This window comes from Passer montanus, unplaced genomic scaffold (assembly GCF_014805655.1).
Source record: "Passer montanus isolate IOZ18808 unplaced genomic scaffold, ASM1480565v1 scaffold19, whole genome shotgun sequence".
NCBI lineage: Eukaryota > Metazoa > Chordata > Aves > Passeriformes > Passeridae > Passer > Passer montanus.
In genome coordinates this window covers 3,734,793-3,760,999 of record NW_024366480.1, presented here as the reverse complement: position 1 = coordinate 3,760,999, position 26,207 = coordinate 3,734,793, and the positions used below count along the sequence as shown (strand labels likewise).

The 26,207-nt window shown below is 36.4% G+C and overlaps 1 protein-coding gene across 1 annotated transcript in view; it reads right to left on the bottom strand.

The window, feature by feature from the left end:
* VPS13B (vacuolar protein sorting 13 homolog B) overlaps positions 1–26,207 on the bottom strand; it is a 423,217-nt gene that overhangs the window by 127,764 nt on the left and 269,246 nt on the right. Inside the window, exons 29-31 of the mRNA XM_039705990.1 lie at positions 25,420–25,623; positions 16,706–16,832; positions 14,900–15,043 (exon numbers count right to left, since the gene is read on the bottom strand). Of these exons, the coding sequence (XP_039561924.1) occupies positions 14,900–15,043; positions 16,706–16,832; positions 25,420–25,623 (475 nt within the window). The remainder of the gene's footprint in view (positions 1–14,899; positions 15,044–16,705; positions 16,833–25,419; positions 25,624–26,207) is intronic.

Here is a 26,207-nt window from a genome sequence, read left to right as displayed (position 1 = left end):
GTGCCAATCTCCCACTGAAAAAATAATAATTTGTCAGATGATTTATTTGTGATTCTGAATCTCTCCTCCTCCGTTCCTGTTTTGGAAGGCAAAGAATCAGCAAAAAAGGATGATCTGTAGAAACCAGATAGCCTATCCTATCAGAAAATCAAAAAAAGACATACAAACTACTGCAAGAAAACAGGTGAACTAATGAAAACACTCAAACCTAATTATCCCTGTAGTTCTCTGAAGAAAAAAATGCCCAACTTTCTAAAAGAATGTCTTAAATCACTGGTCTTCAGACAAATTCAGTTTTATGAAACTTGTAGACAGGACCCCTACTCAGTAAAGCTTAACAGATTTTCAGTTTTAGGGATTCTCTAATTCAAACAGCTCTCCAACAGTCTGAAATAATTGTCACTGCTAATTTCTGAGGATACTTTACTAAGTCATTATTCCTCCACTGTTTTGATGGAGAAAGTTAAAATTAATGGAAACCTTTACTTAGGATGAGTCAAGAATGAAGCTTCCAGTCTTGATTCATACAATGAGTCACAGGTAATCTGGGGGGAAGGTACAGTCTCAGTGAAATGAAGAGCTGGAAATATTGCCTAGGAGCACGTACTCAGGGAAAAAAGTGCTAATATGCAAGATTATTAAGCAAACCCATCAAGCACAGCAAAACCACCAAAGCTGCATACTATGTGTAAACAACTGAGAACTTTAAAATGTCTTCTCTCTAAAAAGGTACTGGTAGCCAATTAGCTGCAGAGGTAAGTTCAGAGAAATTAGAAATAGCTGCAAATCTGAATTTGATTCAGTACATGTTATTAGCATCATATGCATGACTCATACCAATCCTTAATCACAATCATAATCTATGATTTCACCATTTGATATAGCAACCAGTAACTCAATCAGATGGAAGCTAGCTGTAAAAATGGAAGTATTGTCCTGCTCTTTAATCTCCTCCATACTCATGAGAAACACTCCTCAATGTAAGCCAGTGTGACAAGGACCTCCTTTATCTAAATGAGAATACCAAAAGTGCCAGATTGAATCATACTCATCAAAGCCACAGACCCTATGCATGTACTTTGTAGCCCTGCCACCAAAGCATGACATTGCACTAAAAATTAGTTCACTGCAATTTTACTAGACTGGCTTTTGTGGCAGAATACATCAAACACATTAGAAAGAAATGAAATAGAGCTAGGCTCTTTATTATCCTTCCACTCTGAATACTGTGTGTCCACAAAGAAACACTACTACTTTCTCTGCCCCACTCAACCAAAATTCAGTGCAATATTCAAATGTTCAAGAAAAGTGGAAAATTATTATTGTTATCGACACAAGTGAATTTCCCTGCAAGCAAGACACAGAAAAAACTGAATTGTTGGGATCCAGAGAAGCCCAGAAGCCCACACAATTCCAGAAATTAATGCTGATGACCAGGAGAAGGATATTAACATTCAGAACCTATTGTCTACCTACGGAATCCTCAACTGAAGTGTCAAGTTTAAATGATACTCTTCCATTCAAAATATCTAGTTTTAATTCAGGTATATCAAAATTCTTATAGCATGACTATGGATGCAACTTGTGCAGCATTGCAAGGGGATGAATGAAACTGCAAAGCAATTCAAAATGTTAAAACACACCACTTGCTTAAATTTGAAGTGTAAAATTAAATTGTGCATTTCTAAAAATTCCAGGCTGACACAGAACTCAGATCTCCTGTCATGAGGGGTTTTTGCTGTGTGAAAACTCAGTGCATGTGTGCATCCACATACATGCATATGTCCTTTTGATTAATCCTTACATGGTTTGCCTTCATGTCTGCAAAATGGACCATTCCTCATAAGGCTTCCTACTTTAGTGTGAATTTACTTAATCCCTAAATAACTTTTTTTTTAATTGAAAAGATTTCTGAAGATTCTTAGAAAAACCACATCAATTTTCCCAATATAAGAACAGCATCTAGGTTTCTACTGGAATGAGAATGTTTGCTCATATGAAGAATCAAGAAGTACTGCACAGTCCTTCAAAAAGATACCTCCCATTTGGTTTTGGCAACAAAATCAAATGATGAGACAGAGCTTCCTAAGAACGGAAACTGGGGATGGCAATGACTCAAGATACTGGCAAGGACTTTATTTTGATAGTGTGCTTGAACTAACCAAAATATCTGTTATTTTCAGGAAAACATCTGACAAGTGGCTATGTGGGAACCCAAGCACTGGTAAAGCTACCAGGAAAATGATGCAAGTATTATTCAGCTATTCCAGCTAAAGGTTTTTATTGGCATTCTCAAAAAGTTACACTTTTGGCATGCTCTCTGACACTTCTGAGCTACAAGATTATGTTTAAAACATATGAACAGCTCAATGATAAATATTATCAGAAGACTTTAATGTCATATACATTTCATAAGATTTAGCCATTCTACAAATTTTAACCACTCCATAAAGCAATTAAATCTAGTAAGCCTACTTACTATCTAAGTGGATTAATCTGTGGAACAATCTTTACTAAGAAAACCAAGTTATGCATGGTGCAAATTTTCTCCATCAACTCTATGCATGTGTATGCCTTAAATGTGCTAACTTTTTTTACATGTCTTCATGTTACTATATATTTGGAAAAACCACACAAATTAATTTGTACAACTTCCTTTGACATGTCATGGTTTCAGGCTATTAACATTAGCAGAAATAGAAAATATGTGCCACCTTACAATTAAACATTCACCATCCTACAAAGCTGCAGCTACAGAACATAGATTTATAGATTTAAATTAAAGTGATTCAGATGCCATTCTTTCACTAAGGTATAACGAATAAACCCTTCTGATTATAGATTGGCTTCCTTTTTTAGTTTCAAAATTATAGTTACAAAAATTTATAAAATTGCTAAACTAAAAAATATAGCTTATTCTGCTCAGCATACAACTGCTTGTAAATGGTACAAGGATACTGTTGCAGCTCTGACTCATGCAAACTAATTTTGCAGGAAACAGGAACCACTTAATTCTGTCAATAACACAACCTGAACCCCCTGGACAACTTTGATCCATTAATTGTTGTGTACAGGAAAGGCTATGCTCTTTTATTGGTTCTTTTAATTAGTAGTGAGTATAAACTCACTACTAATTAAATGAAAATTTATTCACGCAGGTATTTTTTTCACTTTTCAAACAGTATGAAGACCTCATGAATTTCTGACATAACAGACATATGAACTTGTGAAAAAATAGCCATTTTTGTTTCCTGACAAAATGTCAGGCATGAATAATGGAATGTATCATTCTACTAGACAATCTCAGATGATACAATATTACCTGAATCTAAAAACAGAGTCCAGATGCTGGAAAAATTGAAAAATAAGGATGGCAGCCAATATAATCACCAGCAGTACAATCAGAAAATTAAGCCTCCTTGCCTAATAAACAGGATAGTACTAAAGTGGAATTCTGTCCTAAAGAAAATCAATATGAAACTAAGCAGAGTATTTATCCCTAGGTGATCAGCTGGTCCATCACAAACCACAGAAGTGACTGAATTGTGAATACTGCCTACTACTGAAAAATGGCTTTCCCTCAATGGCAATACCTGTTTTTCTTTGTCACCATACTTTTCCTGTTTTCTTACAAAACAGATCAAAAAATTAATTAATATTGAGACTTCATGCTTTGTAATTTGGCTGAGAGCACAAAATATTACATACTGTTTGAGGAAGACTGACATACAGGGTGACTATAATAGATTTATTTGCTTCTAAAAATAGGTTAAAATGGATTAATTTTTTTTTTTCCCTGTGAGACAATTTCAGGGGAGGAAAGTGAGCATTCTTCCCATAAAGAAAATGGAATTTCAAACCTAAATTTCTCACTGCCCACTGACTATACCTTCAGTTAATTCTTTACCGGCTTCTGTCCTTTCCCTTTATATTCCTCATCTTTCTCTTTAAGGAAAAAAATTGTTATTTTACTTTAAAATGAAGGAAATTACAGAACCCACATGTTTATAATTCCTGTCAAGCATCAAGTTTTCCACACTATCTAGCAGGTGATGCTCCATGCAGGGAAGAAACCATAACTGGAGCTGTCTAAAGGTAATGTTGCCACAGCACCAAACTCTTCTGTACAGCAGCATTAGGTGACTGAAAGGAGAAGATTAGCTGAGATCAAAGAATGCAGAACCCTCAGTCTCACACCGTGTGACCCAACCCTGCAACTTTCCCCTCCTCGTCAGATCACAACAAATCATCACTGTGACACATCCAGTGTCACACTGTGAGAAAGCCCAAGCACGTGTTCTCTCACACTTCTCCTGAGGGTCAGCTGGAGCCACTGTCCTGCCTGCAGTGATTTTGTCCTGCATATATGCCAACCACCAACTATATTGCTATTTATGGCAAAACTAGAGCAATTCTTACACAGTTCATGGACTTCTATTTTTTTCCCCCCAAAAATGAACCAATATGATTTCTTGCATGCGTTCTAATCAAAAGAAAAGTTTGAATTTTGGACCTTTTTAATAGCAATATTTTTATTATCTCTGTAATGAATACTTCAGGTTATTTTGGTCAGTACATTAAATGATCAGAAATGGTGAAGTTTTAAATTAACTTTACATACCATTCAGTTATTATTTTACTTGGATGAAAAAGCACAATGTTATTGAAGATAATGATAATAAAAATAATTCACAAGTTAACTTCGAAGTATTGCTAGGCAGGGTATGGAATACAGAGATTGGACAGAATGTTTGTATCTTTTAGACTATATTACTAAGAGTAGTATGAGAGAATAAATGCAATTCATTGAGCAGACACATGAAGGTCTGGTTCAGATAATCAAGAACTGTAGGCTAAAAAGAAAAAAAAGTAGACTGAACCCCACTTGCACTTAAAACTCATGTAAAAATAATTCTATCCCATTATGCTCTATTTTAAAACATCTGGAAAAATAGCAAAAGAGAAGAGAAAAAAATCTGTAAACCTTAGTCTTTAACTAGTATTGATGGGAACATAGAGGAAAACCAACACTTCAAGGTTTCTGTTTGCCTTTTTCCTGTCTCACTCTAACTTTTTATTTTGCTGTTATAATTTATTTTTTTCCAGAAAATAACAACAACCCCTACAGATGTTTTCCCATTAGATTTACTCCAGTATGGGAGTCTTTAAACTCTATTGATATGAAGCTTCACAGTATTCTGGAGAAATACTTGAATTTTTCCTTTTATTAACAATACAAAATATCCTTCTGTGTTGAAGCAAGGAATACTTGGAAGTATGATATTTATTAACTTCTTTGTAGATTATTGTATTGGGTAAATTCCTCCCCACTTATATTTTATGTGAAATCTTGATATGCAAGAACATCTTATCACCTTAATTTAAATGATCACAGAAAACATTAAGGAAAAGGTCATAGAAACTGGTCTTGAATCATGAAGTACCTAAACAGCTATTGGATACAGCTTTCCATTTTTTTCCCCTCCACATAGTCTGTGTGCTTGTGGACATCAAAAATCAGCAGGAATACCTGGTTTCTTCCTAGCAAAAGGAAATACGCTTTGAATCCGTAATTTCAAGTCTAGTTTTACTATATTAAGAATTCTTTACCTTGTCAGTTTAATATCTATCTTAATATTTAACATGTTTGTTGATCTTGCTCAACTACAGAAGTCCAAATGCTTATTGAAGAGACTCTTCATTGTAAGATAAAAATTTTCCTAATTATGTATGTTAAAGAGAGACTATAAAGACTTTTTCCCCCTTTATTTCTGTATTTGCAGGATCTAAGCATGAAGATCTCTTCAAAGAAACATTTTCATTGCAACAATCAGCTTGAACATTCTTTTTTTCCCTTGTAATTCTAGGAGAGAAAGTAAAGGTCACATCTTTACAGCAAAACAGATTTTCCTTTGTCTCCTACTTCTTAATTTTTCCTTTTCACATTGTAAGGACATTACACAGATTGACATGAAATGCAATTCTTCCTTATCAAAACTTTGTGAGCTTTTAGGTAATGGAAGCTGTTCTCCTTTACAAATCCTTCTGGGATATACAAGCCACAGTCTCAATTTGAAGCACACAGAAGTGGCCTCACTGTGCAGGAATGAAAGCAAAAGACATTTCCTAACTCCAGTGACACAAATTAGAGCTGCTTTTGGGATCTAGTTGTGGTATGTGCTTAGAGACTACAGCTTTCTGCAATTCTTCTCAACCGTGAAAACACGTCTCTGGATATATTCCATTGTTTTCAAATCCACGAAAACAACAGAGTGAGAATAACCAAGCCTAATTTTAATCTAGCCCTTTCAAATTGCTTGAGAATATATGTATTTTTGTTACTTTCTCTTTACTTTGTTACTTCATTTCTGGTATCTGAAACTTTACATTTTGTAACCTAGTTAGAAGCATTATAATAGCTTACTCTTTGAAATGTACAATCATTAAATAGAGGCAGCTACAGTTACTAACTATTCATGCAAAAAGGCAATCCACAAATCCCAGGTCATTGGGATTATTGCTAACAATTTTATCAATAAACTGAACATATTAATTCTAGTTGCAATAAATTTGTGATTCTTCAATTAAAGTGGTGAAGATCCACGAGAAAGCATCTCATAGCCCAGGACACCAAAGTTATGGAACTACATGCTGCATGACCTGTTATTTCCTGGAATGAAATTTCAAAGCTGTAAAACATGGGCAGAACTGAGCAGGTACACAAGACCTGATCAGGAATTGTGCAAGCTACAAAAAAACCTCAACTTCTCTGAGAAATATTTTATTGGTTCATATTTCTATACCTACTCTTTTGGGGGCATTACTAATACCATAGACTAAGTTAGCTCTCTTTTCACTCACTACAACAAAATACCAAAGGCATAATGAAAAAAGTTTTGAAACCCTCAAGAAGTTATTTTTACACAGCATTAGCTTTTTTAATGTGCCAACACATTTCAGGATATCAAGACATACCTAAATTCAACTGATTTGTATAAAATACAAAAACCAAGAATGTTTTGGCTCTTGAACACTGATTACCTTAGATTTCAGTAATTAAAAGACAAAAGATAAACAGCTTCTTCAAAACAAACTGGCAAATGGGAATGCCAACTTCTCAAAGTTTCAACATACTAAAAATACTTCCAATTACACAAGCTTTCCATAAGAGCACTATCCAGTCAATACAACATCTGTGCAACATGTGGATCTGCCATTTCACACTTTGACTGTCTGGCTTCTTAAGTAGTATTATCTGGAACTTGTTTTACCGGATTTTTGACTGTTATTTTTTCGTAAGCAAAACAGAAATAGAAAACAAATTTATGCCTGTTTTCAACAGATTTTTTTTAATTTTGCATACAAGTAATGAATAGCCTTAACTAAAGTGTAATTAAATTGCTCATCACTCAAAAGTTTGCTCTGCTAAAGTATCATCAGCAAGAAAATATGCTATAAACTCTATTAGCTATCATTCCTTCAAATTTTATGTGTGATGCAAATGTAACAGCACTTTTGTACATATATCCTGCTGACCATGTTTTTATCTTACAGTGAGGTTAAAGCAACAACAGGTTGATGAGATTGCCATAAACAGAAATAAAGAACGTAACAATCCTACTGAGTTAGAACAAAGACCTTTTTAGACTCCTGTTCTATAAAAGTAGATATAATTGGATGCTTTGAGGAAAAAAACCACCCAACAATAACAAAAGAAAGCAAACAATCCTATTGAGTTAGAACAAAGATCTTTTTAGACTCCTGTTCTATAAAAGTAGATATAATTGGATGCTTTCAGGAAAAAAACCAAACCAACCATAACTAAAGAAAGCACAGAGAAATACTTCTTCAGCATACTCTTTCAGACTTCCTGAGCCAACATATTACAGGGCTTTAAAACTTATCAGAAAAGCTTTTTTAAGCCTCATGTGCAGCAATAGACAATGACTTACACCTTCTGCAAATAGTACTGCAGTATGTCTAATGTAACAAATCAGTACCCAGTCAGATTTAGCCCAGGAAGGGAAGGAATTCCTTCCTAGGAAGGAATCAGCCTCCACAGATGAGCATTCTATGCCTTCTCCCTTTTGAATGCTTCTCAGCTATTAATTAGTTCACTTTAATGGTGCATTGTTTATTACTCACTCAAGCATTTGCTTATTCTTGTTTGGGTTATCTGAGCAGAGAGGAGCTGTACCTCCCTCAGCCTTGCCCGTTACTGGGATGAATACAAGTAACATGCTGCTCAGTTTGAAATAGCCAATATTTATAGTAGTTAGACTCCAAATATAATTTTTGTGGCAAAAGAACAAAATGCTAAAGTTGAAACAACTTTTGCTCCCCCCTAGTATTAATATAATTTCTTCAGGAAGCTGCAATTTGTCAGAACACAGAGGTTTGCCCTATGAACATGTCACACCTGCTGGTGGGGTTTACTCAGTGATTGGCCATGAGCCAGGTCTAGAAGCAGAACATCATCTGCCAAGGTGACAAACACTGCTGCAGCTAGTACTTATGCAGCCTAGGAAGACTGCTCAAAGGTCAAATGCCTAAAAGCAGGCTTTAACAAAGCAGAACACATTAGCCAGCAGGTCATGCCTGGAATTTCTGAAAGAAAACAAGGATGTGCCCACACCAGGTTTCCCCTGTTTGGCTCAACACCTCCCCCAGGTGAATGACAGCTTGTGCCCATTGCCTGCTGGCTCTGACTGCAAATTATGCTTGACATATGTATCAGCTATGAAGAAAAATTCCAGTCAGACACTTCAAGTCCCAGATCATTCTTTGTGGAACTGTTCTGCCAGCACATCTGAGTCCATACTTCATCAGTTCAGTTGCTCCTGCAGTTCAACAAGATTTTTTTTCACGTATTTTGTGGGGGAAAGTAACTTCTTAAGCATCAGATTTGTGCAGGACCTACTGTATTCCAATGGCTAGCAACATAGTATAATACCAACCACATTGAAGAACTTTGGAAGGTTAGTTCATTGCTTAGGCAAAAATAAAAGAATGCCAGCCAGGGGCAAGGAAGGTCTGAGAGGGATCCAAAACAGGGACAACTTTCTAATTTCTAGTAAAACTGTCAAAAAATATTTCCGTATTTTCAAAAACTGATTGTTGAGTGCTGCATTCCTCACTACAATAAAAAACTTGTGAATAAGAATGACTGAAGAAAAAGATTAAAAGTTTGTCTGTTCTTTCAAGAAACAGCTTATGATGTTTTTATTAATATATTAGATACCTATCTGAATTTCAGACTGTATAGGGTAGCTAGGGACTTGTAGCCTGCAGAAACATACATTTTGGCTAGCAGAAAATAAACAAACAAGACTACATAACCTGAGAAATAGGGATGAGGCAAAGTGAGCACTGGCTGAATGGCAGGTCTCAGAGGGTTGTGATCAGTGGCACAGGGTCTAGTTGGAGGCCTTTAATTAGTGGTGTCTCCCAATGGTTGGTACTGGATCCAGTCTTGTTCAACTTCTCATCTCAGACTTGCATGAAGGGGCAGAGGCCTCCTCAGCAAGTTCACTGATAGCACAAAGCTGGGAGGAGCAGCCAATGCCCCAGAGAGCTGAGCAGCCTTTCAGAAGGACCTGGGCAGGCTGGAGAGATGGGCAGAGAACCATCTGAAATTCAACAGAGGTGAATGCAGGGTCCTGCACCAGGGGAGGAATAACCCCAAGCACCAGTACAGGCTGGGGGCTGACCTGCTGGGAAGCAGCTCTGTGGAGAAGGATCTGGGGGTTCTGGTGGACAAGGAAATGGCCCTTGTGGCCAAAAATGCCAAAGGTATCCTATGGTGGGCTAGAAAGAGCACTGCCAGCAGGTTGAGGGAGGTGATCCTGCCCCTCTACTCAGCTCTGGCGAGGCCTCATTTGGAGTGCTGTGTCCAGTTCTGGGCTGCTCAGTACATGAGAGATGTGGAGCTCCTGGAGTGAGTCCAATGGAATGCTATGAAGATTATGAGGGGGGACCTCAGTTATGAGGAAAGGCTGAGGAGCTTTATTCTCAAAGGCTATTTGAGAATGACTTTAGAGGACATGACTGAGACGGGAGTTTATCAATGTCTATCAGTAACTAACTGAGGGTGTCAAGAGGATGGAGCCAAGCCCTTCCTGGTGCTGCTGAGCAATAGGGCAAAAGGCAATGGGCAGAGAGTGCTGTACAAGAAATTCCACCTGAACATGAGGAAGAACTTTACTGTGTGGGTGACTGAGCACTGGAACAGGCTGCCCAGAGAGGTGGTGCGGTCCCCCTTACTGGAGATAGTCAAGAACCATCTGGACACAATGCTGTGCCATGTGCTCTGGAGGACCCTGCTTGAGCAGGGAGGTTGGACAGGAGAATCCACTGTGGCTCCTTCCAACCTGACCCATTGTGTGACTGACTCTGTGATGGAGGGGATAAGGAGAATATACCATAGGGAACAGAAAGTGAGTGAATGTTTTCAATGGATATCCTCTGGAAAATATTTCAGATGTTTCAGGTTGCCTTGAATTTTAAAAGCAATCCTCTTCATCGAGAGCCATAATCCTCACAGAGATACTGTGAAGAAAAAGTAAGCTTTTCTAAGTACCTTTCAGTTTTTCAAGCAAGATACAAAGAAAATGTTCTTTGCATTCAACGCCTCCAGTGTAGTTATCAGACAGGAACAATCTTTAGAACAAATTTAAAGAAATAATTTTTGTACATATTATTTTTTTCCCAAAAGCCTAGCTTTAATCTCAAGCTTACTGGAAAGTAAAAGTTGCTAATGACCTCAGTAGCCATACTTGAGGAGTGTAACATTCACTGACTTGCAGTTAGATATGTTACTCATGCATTCCTATATGGTCAGCAGCAGACCAAGATGTGTGTTGGTTTGAATTTAATTTCTTTTTCAAAGAGGAGTTCTTGTGTTTTCTGCTTCTAAATGATAGTATGACAAATAAGTCTTGCCAGAAATCTCCAGGTGGTAAGTGATGGACACCAGGAAATAGATTTGCCAGATGAAGAAATGAACTCCTTGAAAATTCACCTGTTTTATCACTGATCAGCAGTAAAGCTAATTATCATTTATACTGGAAATACCAGAATATTAAAAATTCTTCTAAGAAGGAGGAAATGTCGCCCTTTTATAGATATTTCACCTATAATATTAGATGTACCACTGAACAAAATCAGGACATTAATGGCACTTCACTCTTATATTTGTATTTAATTTCCTAGCACTTCTGTTTCTGTTCTCCACGTGTAGACATTATATATTCTTCTTCTAAGAATTTGGCATATATTAATTTTGGAAAAGTGAATAATTACAAAAAGGCAGCAACATTCTTTACCCCTCAGGTAATCTATCAAACACCACATATGTGTCGTTACTCTAAAGCTGTCAAGTAGATCAAAGCAATATTCTTTGCAATAATAGACTATACCTTATGAAGAAGTCAGTACAATAGGGCCACTGTACATCAAAGATTTATAAAACAGTATAAAGCTAGGTCTTATAATAAGTAAAAACATAGCACTGGAGACCTGGCATGAAACTTTTTAAAGACTATTAAAACACTTGAAGAAAAAAGAGATTTACCCAAAATCACCACTTATTTTTTGTTTTGTTTTCTTTTTTTTTTTGTCTACACAATCTTTACAGCATTACCCTGTAAACCACCAAATACAGTCCATTTGGAAATCACACCTTTAAAGTTTAAACAAGGGGTTGCTACTTTGATGACTGTCATGTTTACCTCAGATTGCTTCCTATGATGAGATGACTGATTCTGAGGACAGAGCACTAGATAACATGTGCTTTGACATTAGCAAAGTTGTCCAAGGCTAGGCAGTTTTCCACAGCTGACTTTTATTCGAACACTTAAGTGTGAACTGAATGGATGGACTGTGAGGTGGGTAAAAACCACACTGGGCCACTAAAACCAGAAAGTAATGTTCAACGTTCCAAAGTGCAGCTAAACTCCAGTTACTGACGGACATTCCCCATGGTTTCATCATGTTTAATGTCTTTATTAAAGACCTTGGCAAGGGCACAAAACATATCCAAAGACAGATGACACCAAACTGGGGGGAGCTGTTGAAACACTGAGAGGTAGGGGCTGCCATTCAGAGGGACACTGCCAAAATGGAGAAATGGTTTAACAGAAATCTCACGAAGAAAAAAGGGAAACACAGAGTCCTGGACCTGGACATGGCATTTGCCATGGTCCAGCTGACAAGGGGATGATCAGTCAAAGTTTGGACTTGACGATCCCAGAGGTCTTCTCCATCCTCAAGGATTCTGTGAAATGGTGAGTGGTAAAATCCCAAATCAAAAACTGGCTGGAGGCCAGTGCTACAGAATAGCTTTGCAGAAAGGAACCCAAGAGTCCTGGTGGCTCAACAAGTTGAACATGTGATTATTTTGAATGTGATCCCATGATCACTTGAACACTTGTCCCTGTAGTGTGGGAGCCTGAGCATTTACTGGGACGCACGAGCAGCAGCACAGCCACTGGATCAGAGGTGAGATGATGTGATACCTGCAGGTCAACATCCCGAGCACTGTCTTTAGCTTTGAGCTCAACAGCAGAAGAATGACAAACCTGAATGGGCAGGGGATTATCAAGAGGATTAAAAGGTTAAAGCACAGAATTTATAAGGAGAGGGTGAGAGAGCTACGATTTTTCAGAGAAAGAGAAGGATAAGGATGATGGTGGCGTATCTAATTACTGTTTCCATTTACTTAAAGGAGGGCTATAAAGAAGATTAAGTCAGACTGCTCTTGGAAAGGTATTGTGAAATTTTGAGAGGCCATGATTGAATGTTTTATCAAGCAAAATTCTGAATGGATATAAAGACAAAAATATCCCAAAGCAAGGGTAATTAAGCACAGGACAATTACCCAGATGGCCATTCCTCTGAGGTAAAGAAAGATTCGACTGAACAACATCCTGAAAAGCCTAATCTAGCTTGGACATTAGTCTTCTTTTGAGCAAAGGAATGCTTTCCAGAAGTGTCTTCAACATAAATTATGCTTTGATTCTTGCAATGAAATAATATGCAGGTGTAAAGTATGAAAAGCTATGTGCAGACTCCTGATTCCATTCACTAAGATGCAAACAGCAGCATACAATCAATGTATTATGTTTCTTTCTGCTGACTAAAGAAAAACCATAAGAATAATAATAAATGTGTATGTATTAGAGGGTGAGGTGTTTCACTTAGGCACACAGAGCTACACACTACTGAAGAAGAACTGGACAAAAAGCAACCAACCAATGGATTTATATTTCCAATATAGTAAATCCAGATGTAGTTCTATCACTTATTAAAGGCAAGGCAAACACCTTGAGGCAGAAATATCCCCCTTATTCATTACAGGAGACCTCAGTGATGCAAGGCAGCAGTGATGCAAGGGAGTTATCGATAAAGAGCAAGTAAGTATCTCAGGATGTATTCAACAAAAGTCTTTCTGAAATTTTGTAGCAAATTCTTTTAAATTTTTACAGTCCAAGTAAGTCATGCAGAACTTGTGCACAAAGCCAACTCAAAATTTAAATTCTTGGCATCTATTCAAATCTTCTGATTCTGTCCATTCCACTGACAATGGGAAACCAAATAATTGATTGAAGATATTTCTATATATAATTTACTGTATTCATCTCCAAAAGAGGCCCTGTGTCTGTAAAATATCCAAGTAAAAGGAAAAGACACTGGATTTCTTTTCTACATCTTTCATGTTTCCAAATGTTAATGAAACAATGCCCTTTATTTCTCCCTATCCTTGGGAAGAGATAAAGGAATGGGGGGTGATGTGATGCCTGGATTAGCACAAAGAACTTCTGGGATTTTGACAGGGTGAAGACAGAGGAATGTAAATAGTTTGGCTGCTCTAGAGCATTCCTTGCTTCCACGAAGACTCACGTGCAATGCTGAAACTGTGAGATTCAGGAAAGGAAGGAGAAAATCTTCTCCAGGTCTCCCATTAGCCAGATTCTTGGAATAGCTGACTGGGTCTTGCTCAATAACTCTTTCCCCAACTCTTGTTCTTATTTGTGAAGGTACCTCAATAGGTCCAACAGCCATTCCAGTGTTCTTAGTGCTTTGCCATTCATTAACACCTTCTATCTTAAAGATGCTGTCAGCCTGACTAGATTCCAAGTTCAGAAGATAAGACATATATATTTTTTCTTAGGGCAAAAGTTTTCCCTGTCTTCTATTTTTATGCTTGTTTTTTTGTTTTGTTTTGGTTGTATCAGCCCAAAAGTGGGCTGTCAAAGTGTGAAACTTAAATTTACCAGTCTGTGACAATGATTGGCTTTCAATATAAACTGAGGTATCAAGTCCCAGTAATAAAGTATGACAAAATTCAAGAGATAGCTGCTGATCACTAATCACTAACATTCCAGCTGTTCAGATACAGGATCCCCACAATGTACCAATACTCTTGCTAAAGAACTATGAAAATATTCAGAGGTGGATTGAATTTTAGGGACTTGAGTCCCTAAGACAATTAATGTGAGTAGTAGTTACTAGGCATAGAGAAGATTCATAGTTTACTAGCTTTAGTGAAGGACAGTGCAGCATGTGAATTCACAAGAAAATACCAAAGATTCGAAAGTTCAACCAAATAATCTCAAAAACCTACTTCTCAAAAATTTGATAATTTACATAATTCTCCTTGTACATAAGATGTTGCAGAACCACTATAAAAACAGCATTTACTGAATAATACTCTTAACACTCCTTCTATTCTTAAATCAAGATCAGAATGCATTTTGGAACTGACCATACAAACAACAAAAAACATGCATTTCCTTTACCTATACAATTTTTTCTACATGGTACAAACACCTGCTCAGAGCTACAGTACTTTGCAGATGGACTTTTAAAACATCCAGTTGCAAGGCAGGGAAAAACCTACCTCAGTGGTGCTACTGGAAGCTTCCAGTCCAACCATATTAGCTTGTACCAGCTGCTGAAGAAGTTGCACTTGAGCCACACTGAGGAAGAAGTCCAAATTTGTTGTCATATTCACTTCCAAAGAATGACCACACACCAAAATTTCCTGTGAAATTAAGGGAAAATACTATGTAACAGCCATTGGGAAAATAATTTTCACCTTCTATATAACTGTATTGTGGTTCCCTGCTGCAGTCAATACTTAACATTATATATAACATTATATATAGTAGAAATGTGGTCTTTTTAGGAGAAACTGGCATGTCATGCTTCTAAAGGATGTGGCTTATTCCTTGCATGGCTTCAACTTTGCAAGAAAAGCACCTCATGCACAAGGACTTGTTTCCATCTCTTGATAGTATCAGTAGGCTGTCAGAGTGTCCTTGGCAATGATTCCAATTCTCCTTTCCTTCCAAGAAAAAGATATCCTTTTTTTATTTTTTATTTAAACACAAACTCTGCTTGATTTATAATGAAATCATGTGTTGAAACTCACTGATAGCCAATCTGATTGATTTCTCTTTGCCTGTAAGCCGTTCTTAATACCTTGGCAACGCCAGCTGAATAGGCACTGTTTTATTGGTGTTGTCTAGAACAAATAAAGATCTTCACCACTGTTGGCAAGCAATAAAGAGATGAAAAACAGACAGAAGGGGAGAAGAACTGCTCTGTCTCATGAGAAGTTTGCACAGTGCTCAAGCTTTAATCTAAACTAGACCTCTCCCTTCATGATGGAATGTCATCCAGGGAATAGATAACAAGAAGAATGCATCTACAGAAAACACTGAAATTCCTGAACATAAGCATTAGCAAAGCTCAGATTTTTTTTTTAAACTTGAATAACTTCTATGCAGCCTAACCATACTGAGGCTTTCTATTTCTTTTTTACATTAAATAATTTTCCATTTGCCCTTCTGATGACCCTTTACACAGTATGTGAAACTGTTGATTTCTCCTCTCTATGCCCACTTGCTGTTATTTTCCAACAATGTACACCCACTGTATGTTGCAATACATCTCTAGTACCCTTTACACTCCTGTACCAATTTTGCTCTTCTTAGGAGGTAGTTTTTAAGGCAAATTATCCTTACAAGCTGACAAAAATTTTCTGATCTCTTCCCTATATAAAATGTTCTTGAGCTACAAACTAATTGCAGAAAGTCAGCCACACACCTCTTGTGTATAACCTGCTTCACAGAGTTATTCTTAACTAGCTGAACAACACACCACCAAAAGTGACTGTTAAATCTGAGTGCCTGGAAGTTCCCATGGCAAAGGCAGGAAAATGGATGCTTAGTGGCAACTTGGGATCTTTGAAATCTGGCTAAGAGAACTCAGCTTAACTTTATTACTATAGATAGCATTTTCTACAGATAGCATTTTCAGGTTTCTTTATGAGAAGCTTGTGAATACAATGTTTTGTTATGCTGCAACTCTTCTCAACACTTTTCCATCACAAACTTTAAAAAATATTGCTGGAAATCATTAAATTATTCCCATTTTTGGAAGTGAGAATAGGCTTATCTATCTCTGGCTGGACTACCTTTAGTATCAAATGCTATACAAAAATTCTTTCTCCAGCAGAGAAAGAACATTTCAGCTTGTGACCCTTCTCCAGCTGCCAATTTGAAAATACACCTGAACACCTCAAAAGGTGGGGTGGTAAAAGATTAAGATTATTCATATATTAAAACATAGTAAAGCATATATTAAGATATATTAACATATATTAAAAGTTACACTATTCCTGTAGACATTTCGTACAAACCTCTGTGTGTAAATTCTCTGTAGCATCAATTTTTGTAAAAATAATGGCAGGAGCTGCAGTTATTCGAACAGTGAAATCTGTTAAAATTGGAGTTAAAATAGCTCTCCTTTCCTGATGCCGCCTTATGCTAGGAAACAAAGGGAGAGAAAAGGAAAGGTTAAATTACATTATAAATTGTCGAGAGGCAAAACCTTTCCATATTTTTTACATCCAGCACATAGTAAAAATCTTATTCAATACTAGTTTGGCATTTGATTGCTACCTTAATAATCTTTAAATATCATTACTGTTAATCATATTAATTCCAATCCTGAAGGCAGACTTCTATCTTCACAGAATAAGTGTGTCTAAGTCTTTGACTCTTCAACCTATCTCCAGGCAGACAAGTTTGACACCTGACACTGCTTCTTCTCCTGTTTAATGCACTATACACAATAATTTTATGGAAGATGAAACTTTATTACCAGTATTTTCAAAACTTGCCTGTGGATGCCCTTCACTTTATAAATGGCTGTTTTGAAGCCTACATAACATTTGAATTTGTGCATTAAAAGTCCCTGTTGAAGAAATATGATGAAACTGACACAAAAATGAAACACATGAAAACTTAAACTAGCAAACCCCATGCAACACTAGGACTCCCACATGAAATCAGTAACTATTGTCCAAGATGTTTAGAATTATTTGAAAAACAGGGATGCCAGTCTTCCTCAACTCCTTCTGTGACTGCTTGTTTTTGGTGCTTTTTCAGCTAAATATCAGCATTTACTTACCAAGAATATTTGTGTCATTAAACTTGACAACTGCACTTATTTTTGAGCCAGGTGTTTAGTTTTGAGTTTTTTGTTGGTTTCTCTCCCCCATCCCCCTCCACCCTTAACCAAACAGTCAGCCTAGAAGTACAACTCTTATAGATGGATCACTAATAGCTTATGACAACACATTTCAAATGGTCAGAATCTTCTGGGTAAGGTCAAATAAACTATTGCCACAAAATGCCATCTGAGAGCCTCTGATGAGGGAAAAAAATGTAATGAGATCAAGATGTGGTTCAGCCCCTAAAAGAGGATACACTTCAAATTCCAGGGAGACTCCTTCCAGCTTTTGATAATTCTTCTAACTTGTTATTGTTTGTAGCAAATCAAATACCCACATTTCACGAGGCTAATTCTAAACATCATCATAAAGTTATGGGTATAAGATAAGTTTTCCTATGCTTACAAAATAGAAAATTGTCAGCTATGAAATGATGGAAGTTTAAAGAACAAACTACATGGCTTTAGAGAAGAAGTTAATAGATCCATGTAGAACTCTTCATCAGCATGTCAGTTACATTTCCCTGTATTAACTTTAATTTTGCCATCTGTAATGGAGACATGGCAGTCCAGGCATCAGTGTAAATCACACAAGTGAGCCAGACATGAACTATGCAATCAATTAACAATTAGTCCCTACCATCAGCTAGAGTTATCCATGTTAATATTATTAACCAATATGCTTATATGCTCATCTATGCAGAAACTACTTGACTGCATGCAGAACAGGTATTGAAATCTCTTGATTAAGAAGGGGTATTGTGATGCATAGTCTAGTAATGGTTCTGCAATGGGTTCTATAGAAAAGCAAACAATCTCAAATGCTGAGGGTTTGTAAGCCAAGAGTTAAATCATAACCTGAGGTGGAATTCAGTCTACTGCAAAAGATACAAAATTCATACTGCAGAAGATACTAAATTTATTTTAGTGCTTATGCTATTTCAATTTTGATGCTTTAAATGCTACTAGTAATTTTTTAAGTGTCCTCAAAACATGTAGAAGGGATGGCGATCTATAAGGGAATATAAATTATACAGTGGAGGTAGGCCTGAAAGGTTTTAAATTTATTTAGGACAACAGTGTACAGAAGTTAAGAGCAGATGCCACAGAGATAGTATTGGCAGAGCACAGCTCTAATAAACTTTTGCCTCAAATGGCCCTCACTGCTGAGAGGGCTGCACACTACCTCAAGAAGTGTGCAGCTTAAGAATAAGCCAATTAGTGAGTGGAGAAAACTACCATCTTACCTTAAAAGCCTTAACATTTTGATCAGCTATATCTCTGTTGAGCTCTAATGATGGCTTTTAGAACAAGGTTAGTCTCATTAGATCCCCAAATTAGAAATCAGACTTGTTAGTGGCTAGTGAACATTTTCAACTTGAGAAAATGGTCTGAGATTTTGGAGTTCTACAATTGTTTCTCTCCCTGCCACCACCCCCATTTTAGTTTCCAACTAAATTATTTTCTACCCAGTTCCTACTTCCCCTTCTCAATGGATGAGAAATAAATGCCTTTTTCTTTCAGGACAATGAAAGAGCTAAATAGGAGAACAATTCTATGAAAGAACTTGCAGCTATAACTATACTAGAATACTTGAAGTTTCTTGAAATGCTAGTAAGTATGATTTTAATATATACAACAGAGCTGTAAAAGCAAGTTATTTGTTGAACTTCAAACCCTCAATTCACTCTCTTCAATCACTGATCAAATTATTTTTCAGCTTATGCATATTCCCATATCTTAATTTTCATATTTTATACTATTTATACTAGATACCCAGTACACTGCATCTCAAAGGACATTTTTGGCAATATATGTTGATTACTGCTTTATTTTATTTTATTTTTAAAATCATCCTTATGTGCTATCGCTGTCCAGCTCTACTCACTACATTCTGAATTTCTTGTGGGTGAATTTGAACCTCAGCCAAATCAAGTATTAGGAAAATAATTGTAAGTACAAACAGAAGGCAAACAGAGCACAGTAAATAATGAAGGGAGAGGATATGAGAAAGAGTACAAAAGGAACAAAGAAACAAATTCCACTTTGAATTATTGAGTCTTCCACACTGCACCTAAGTGCAAGGCTAACTTAACACAGGTGTACGCCACATGAGCTTATGAAAAAACTTGATTGTGAAGAGTGTAATGATGGCTCTATGTCTGCAGCACATTCATTCCCTGGTTCATTTATGCATCTGTTATATATTTGTCTTGGAAAAAAAAGGAAAAGCTAGTATTTTAAAGATGTTAAAGCAGTTGATCATCTACACTTAAAAGTAAGTGCATTTGAAAGACCATATGCTAACGCAAAGGAACAAGGCAGTTAAGCAACTGTGATAAGGTTTGGAGGTGCCTCAGTGCAGAATCTGGGCTTTATCTGCACAATAACACAAACCCTGGTTATGGACCACAGATCCACATTGCAAAAATACAGGACAAAAATGGTCTCTGTCCTCAAAAGCTTACAATTTAAGTATAAGAAAAAACACACCCACAGACAGGGAACTATAAGCAAACTACTAACAGCAGCACACGTAACAACATCCATACAGTGGCAACCTGTCTTATGGTTTTTATACTATACTATAACAGAAATTATTTTTTGGAAGGATTTTGAATAAAGCATTGCAGTAACAGTGTGAATGTTCACAGCAAACACCTTTATAACACACAGCACTGAGCAAGGCAGTGCCTCTTCGAAACACTGAACGCCTCAGTCTTGGTAAGTGACATGAAGAGGTCTGATGAGCAGGGAGTGTAGATGAGTCAAAACAAATGAAAGAAGACATGAAAAGGGAAATGGATAGACAGGGGGTCTGGAAGTACTGTGAAAGCAAAGACATCTAATGATTAATATGACAAAGAATGTTGTGGGAAGAAGAGAGAAAAAAATGTGAAGAACAGAATTTAGCAATGGGAGCAACATTTGATTACATCAAATCAAATCATCAGCATTTGATTATATCCAGCCAGAAGCACGTTGAATTTATACAAAGAGGAAGGACTGCCAAAGAGATTATGTTGCCCTAATTAAGGAGATGTGATGATGTAAAACTGGATAAGCTGAGAAAATGCACAAGTAGGACTAAGTCCTACTACTAGGACTCTGACGTGGAAAACACTAAGCCAAACAAACACAAAACAGGCCAGTAACAGCTAAACATAATCTAGATGTGAAATTTGGAAATGTTTACCTTATTATTAATTGTATTTTTTTCTTAATAATATCTTATTGAATCTAGACTTTGAGCCCCTATTTACTTAAAAATTCACTAAGTCAGGGAGAAACTTGTATACATTCAATACGTGAATAACAATCAAAAGCACATTTGCACCATGTAATTTTACTAGCTACAGAAAGATGAGTCCTTATGGAGAATTTTGTGATGTGAAAAAGAAAAAAACATATTAGCATGAAATAGGCCACATAGTAAAAGTGTTCTCTAGTACTATTGAGGCAGGCAAAATGTCAAAAGATGTTATTTAAGACAGCATGTTAACTTGAGACTTATGAAAGAATTTTCTCTTGCAGGCTTCCCATGTAGCTGTTTAAATCAGCTAATCCCTGATATACAAATGTATTAGGAAGGCATTAGGATATCTAACTACTAATGACTAATTCACATCCTTTCAGCTTTCTAAGGTGTTGCAAAGACATGTCACATGGCAATAAAATAGGATAGCAACATTTTGAGGACCATCTAATAACCAAAATTTGAAAATAAACAAGTATACACTACCTGGCTGTAAAGAATTACTATTTTTGTATTATAAGACCTCAGTAAAGCTAACATCTATCTTATAAAGAATACTGTGCAGCATTTCTTTGCTGTGGATTAATATAAAAAATAAAACACCCCATCTTATTGAGAAAGGCTTTGTACAATATGAATACAAGCACAACTTAAGGTACCACAAAAGACAACAATTAAAATAAATTGCTGAAAAGAAATGCATTGCATTTTATTCCAAAAGATTCAAGGGGAATGCCCCTACTTCCTTACACAAAGATCTAGAGATCAATTTTTTTCTGATCTTTCTCATTAGAACTTGGCAAGCTGCCAAGAACTTTCCAAAAAAGCATGAAAATGAAAACTATTCAAAGAAAAATCTGCAGGAAACCTTTCAGAGGATCCTTGCAGTGGTATTTTGTCCAGTTTTGTACAACAGATCATTGGCTCCCTGATGTACTCTGTGAGAGCTGTTCCAGATGGTGGTATGCCAAGGACAAAACTGTAATGCAGTATATTGCCACACTCAATTCATTACCACACAGAGAAGTAATGCGTTTAAGCTCAATTATTATTTTTTTTAAACAAAGTTTATTCAGGCTGCAGGAAGCAGAAGTTGCTGCTGGGAGCTGTAGAAGAATTGCACAGGGATGGGGGCGAGGCCTCAAGAGAGGATATATTTCTTTATTTCCTTCAGGGCTGTTGTTTTTTCCATTGAGTGGAGGGAGAGGGAGGAGGAGATCTGCAAGCTGAAAAAGCAGTTTTCAATCAAGAAAACTTCTTTCGGTTAAGTACTCCCAGCTCCCCACATGCTGGTTGGTAAAGGGAATAAATGTGGACAGGTTTCATTTGTACATAACCTTATTAGAACTGTCTGACTGTTTCCAGTATTCTTTTTATATATTACACCATTAGGGAGCTTTTTATAACATCCATGGTGAAGTATAAACATTTCATAATGGAAAGAGTTATGATCCCTGATCCTCAGCACAGCACAGCATCTCGACAGTGCTTTCTGCAGGACTGCATCCACCCTACCAGAGAGTTCCAGTTCCCCCATTCTCCTTGGCATGACCTGCAGAGACACAGGAGGGATCACAGCAGCATTTCACTGTAGCCCCTCTTGAAGAATATTACACTAAACACCTGCAAGTATTCAACAAGTTAGAGTATGACAGCTTGCTTTCCAAACTGTGGTGTAAAAGTTGGGATGGGGGGGGGATGGAAATCAACCCCTTAACATATTAAGTACTAGAAGAACTGAACTCTGGAAAAAGTGGTGTGAAAACTCAAAGGATTTACTTTCAGAGTAAAGATTGCAAAAGCATTTAAATGATAAATTATGTCAAAAGCCTTCAGATACTTGTTTGTGTGATATCCATAGATCTCCGACTTAAAATGGTTTGATTTTCATGCAAATTTTTAAAATGAGACCAAATTTCAATTGTAGATTAAATTACAACGTAATTTATTTAAAAATTTCTGCAATTTTAGTTTTAAATAATCCAATAAATCCAATAAATAATCTATGCTGAGGTTTTCTGTAAAGTAACTACAAAAAAACCTGGGAATAGGTTGGATTCTATACTGCCTCACATAGCATTAAAGTATTACAAAAATGAAGGAAACGGATTCCAAAGAAGAATCTTTAAACTCACTGATTCTAATATACCACAGCACTGGATAAGAATAAACAGAAGGATAGTAAGACCAAACAAAGAAATTAACCCTAAAATAACTCAGCAAAAATTATTCATTATGTTCCAGGTTAAACATATCTAAGAAACTTAAAGAAATCTAAAAAATGGTATCAAAATTAGATTAAGGCATAAAGCTTTTGTGGTATTTCCAGTAAATATTAAGATAAAATTAACCCTGGAAATAGTAAACACCACATAAAACTTCCAGCAGCTGCCCTCTTGGTGCATGCTGGAAATAGTGCCGTGGATGGCAGAGCTCAGTGCAGGCTCTTCCAGTTCTCAACACATCACTTCCACAGGTCATAAAATAACCCAGATACAGCAAAACTGAGTGATAACTAAAAAGCAAAAATGCAAAGATCCTGAAAAAGCTTTAGTAAATATGTAAAATTTAAAACCAAAAGTACAAGAAAGCATTCATACTTTTTCTTGAAAACATACTGGAATTAAAATTCTGTAATTGCACACCAGAAAGGAAAATCTAATACATGTCATTACAACTGTTCCAAATTAAAACCTAAGTAGAAGATTCATTCAAAAGCAATTTTAAAACAAACATACTTATTTGTATTCTAATAAAACTTCATTTTGGAAGTCCGCTGAGGAAGGATGTCCAAACAGTAATTGGAAGAAAAATGAAAAAGAGAACTCACAATTGTCTGTAACAGCTGCTTCCCTTGTTCTATTAGCTTTACAGGAATCCCACCAAATTTCCCATCTGAATCTATAACCATAACGCTCAGACCCACAGTGTGCTGCAGTGGGATTTCAGTCACCAATGGCAAGGAAAAGGAAAGCCAACCTCTCAGTGGCTGGTTTTACTATCTTAGCTTAAGTTGCAAATTGGCTGCAAGTCCTTTGGAAATGAATGTAATTTTATTTTTCAAGATATTGCAGTGGATGTGGAATTTTGGGATAAAGAACCTCACAATGAACTTGTTCAACATAAAGGCCCAACTACAAAGTCATACACATTTCTCAAGGCTAGGAATTTAAAATTAAAAACGTCTATGGAATTATATGAGTTAAAAAGATAAATTGCTAAAGACAGTAAAGAACCACGTGATCTTATATCTTATATATATTTCTGTGTTAAAATTTTTATCTACACTCCTGTGACTCCTTGTAATTTTATAATTTCTTTGGTTAGAACTGTTTTTCCTGCCCTTTGTTTTTCAATGATAAACTGGAATTTATTATTGACCACATCTTTTTCCTGCATGCTCTCCTCCAGAGTGAGCTTATCTGCCCTCTTGGCCTTGCATCAATACATCACTTAAAAAGCTCAGTGTGTGTGCCATCCTCATGCAGCCTTTGCTACAACTTGCCTTACTTTCAGAAAAATCTGAGAAAAATCTCCCATTTTTCTGAAAATTAAACCGGAAGTAGTTATTTCTGGATGATTCTGCCTGTTTCTCTGTATCACTTTTAGGAACTCAATGCCTAAATGGAGATAGGAATTATACTTTAGGAACTATAAAAATATGCACATATTTAATAAAAATCAGATTGTTTCCGAATGAATTAGATAGAAAGGACTTTTACATGAAAATAAATAGCTAAATGTAGAGGCAAAGAGGCATTTACTAACAGAAATGCTTCTAAATCCACAAAATTACATTTGAAAGCTTGCTCTTGGCCATCAGACCATATTCCTGCCACTTTGAAAACTGAAATCTGCTACGCAGTCTATAAAATTTAGTTTTAAAATACTTACATGAATTTTTAAATATAAAAAAGTATATTAAAACCAAAATAAATATTTGAAATCTTCACAAATTACCAATTAACTCCCCCAGTTTTATATCTGAAAACATCAAAATTTAAAATAGCAGGCAAGTGTACGCATGCTTAATCTTTCAACCCTGTTTAACCAGAGGGTGGGGCTTTGTGTGCACATATACAATACCCAATAAAGGAAACTTAGCTGAAATATCTAATTCTCACAATTCATCTGGTTTTAGTTACAGAAGTGCAAAAACCAGTTCAGAATCAATAGGAAAAGTTCTACTTTATCCCTCTCTAATTTAGAAATGTCTAAGCTGGTTTTACTCAAGCTTTGTAAAAACACAAACAAAAGAAGTTTAGAAAAAAAAAGAAAAAAATACACCACCACTACCACCAAAACACACCCTACACCCAAAAAAACCCCAAAACAGAAGCTCCTATGCTTATAGAGACTGATAGGCTGAAGTCTCAGCCCTGGAGTTATTTTTATGGACGGACAGCAAGTCACTTGGAGAAGAGCTTATAATGGAAGCCAAGCACACAGTAACTAGACAGTAACTACAGTGTAACAACAACAGTAATATCCATTTCAAATGTGTAATCCAAAACTCCAGGGAAATGTGCTTGTAATGTAAAGCAAAACCAGTATTGAATTATTTAATTCAGGTATACTGTGCATGCTCTCTGCAATGTTTATGGTATTTTCAGAAAAGAGTAAGTCTTTAAAAAAATCCCTACCTACTGGCCATGTTCCATTCAAGTGCTGGATTTTGAGAATTTCTCTCCGTCTCTGTCAAAACCCCTCCTTTCCCATTTTCTTTCTCTGGTTTCAACTGATTCCAATAAGCAGTACCGATGTTGATAGATTGAAGATCTATTTGGTATTGTCTGTCTTCAACCTCTGATCCAGGGTCTCGAAGAATTCCTAGATTTAGTGCTCTCCTGTAATGTCAAAGAAAGGAAAAGAAATCACCAAAGGTCAAAATCAGACCAATCAGATATTTCTTCACATCCAAATTAAGAAAATGAAGGTACCGATTTCACCATTTTTGTCTACATTAAGCATTATTTTAATTTAAAATCTTCAAAAATATGCATCTGTCTCTTTCCTATGGAATTCAATGGGAGATCTGCAAACGAACATACTCCTAAATTTAGCCAGATGTACTAGTGCATCGACTTCATTGCTCTTCCAATCAGACCGGTATGAGCAGCCTTGTGGGGAAGCAGGACTGATTCATGTCTCCTGAATGGATACAGGATGTCACATTCTAGTCCTCAAAAAGAACAGCTACACACCAGTCTAACCACAAAGTATAACCAACTGTCCCACTGTTCAAATTCATCAAAGAATAAAAATTAGAAAGAACATTCCAAGATGATGGAAAAACAATTCAATCCTTTTACCACTGTATTTCAGCACAGTGTTTTTCAAATAAAATTCTTCTAACAAGTGAGAAAAAAGCATTTTTGAGTGAACCACATTCTTTGTGGATTCCTTTAAAGTCTATGACATTAGATTTTAC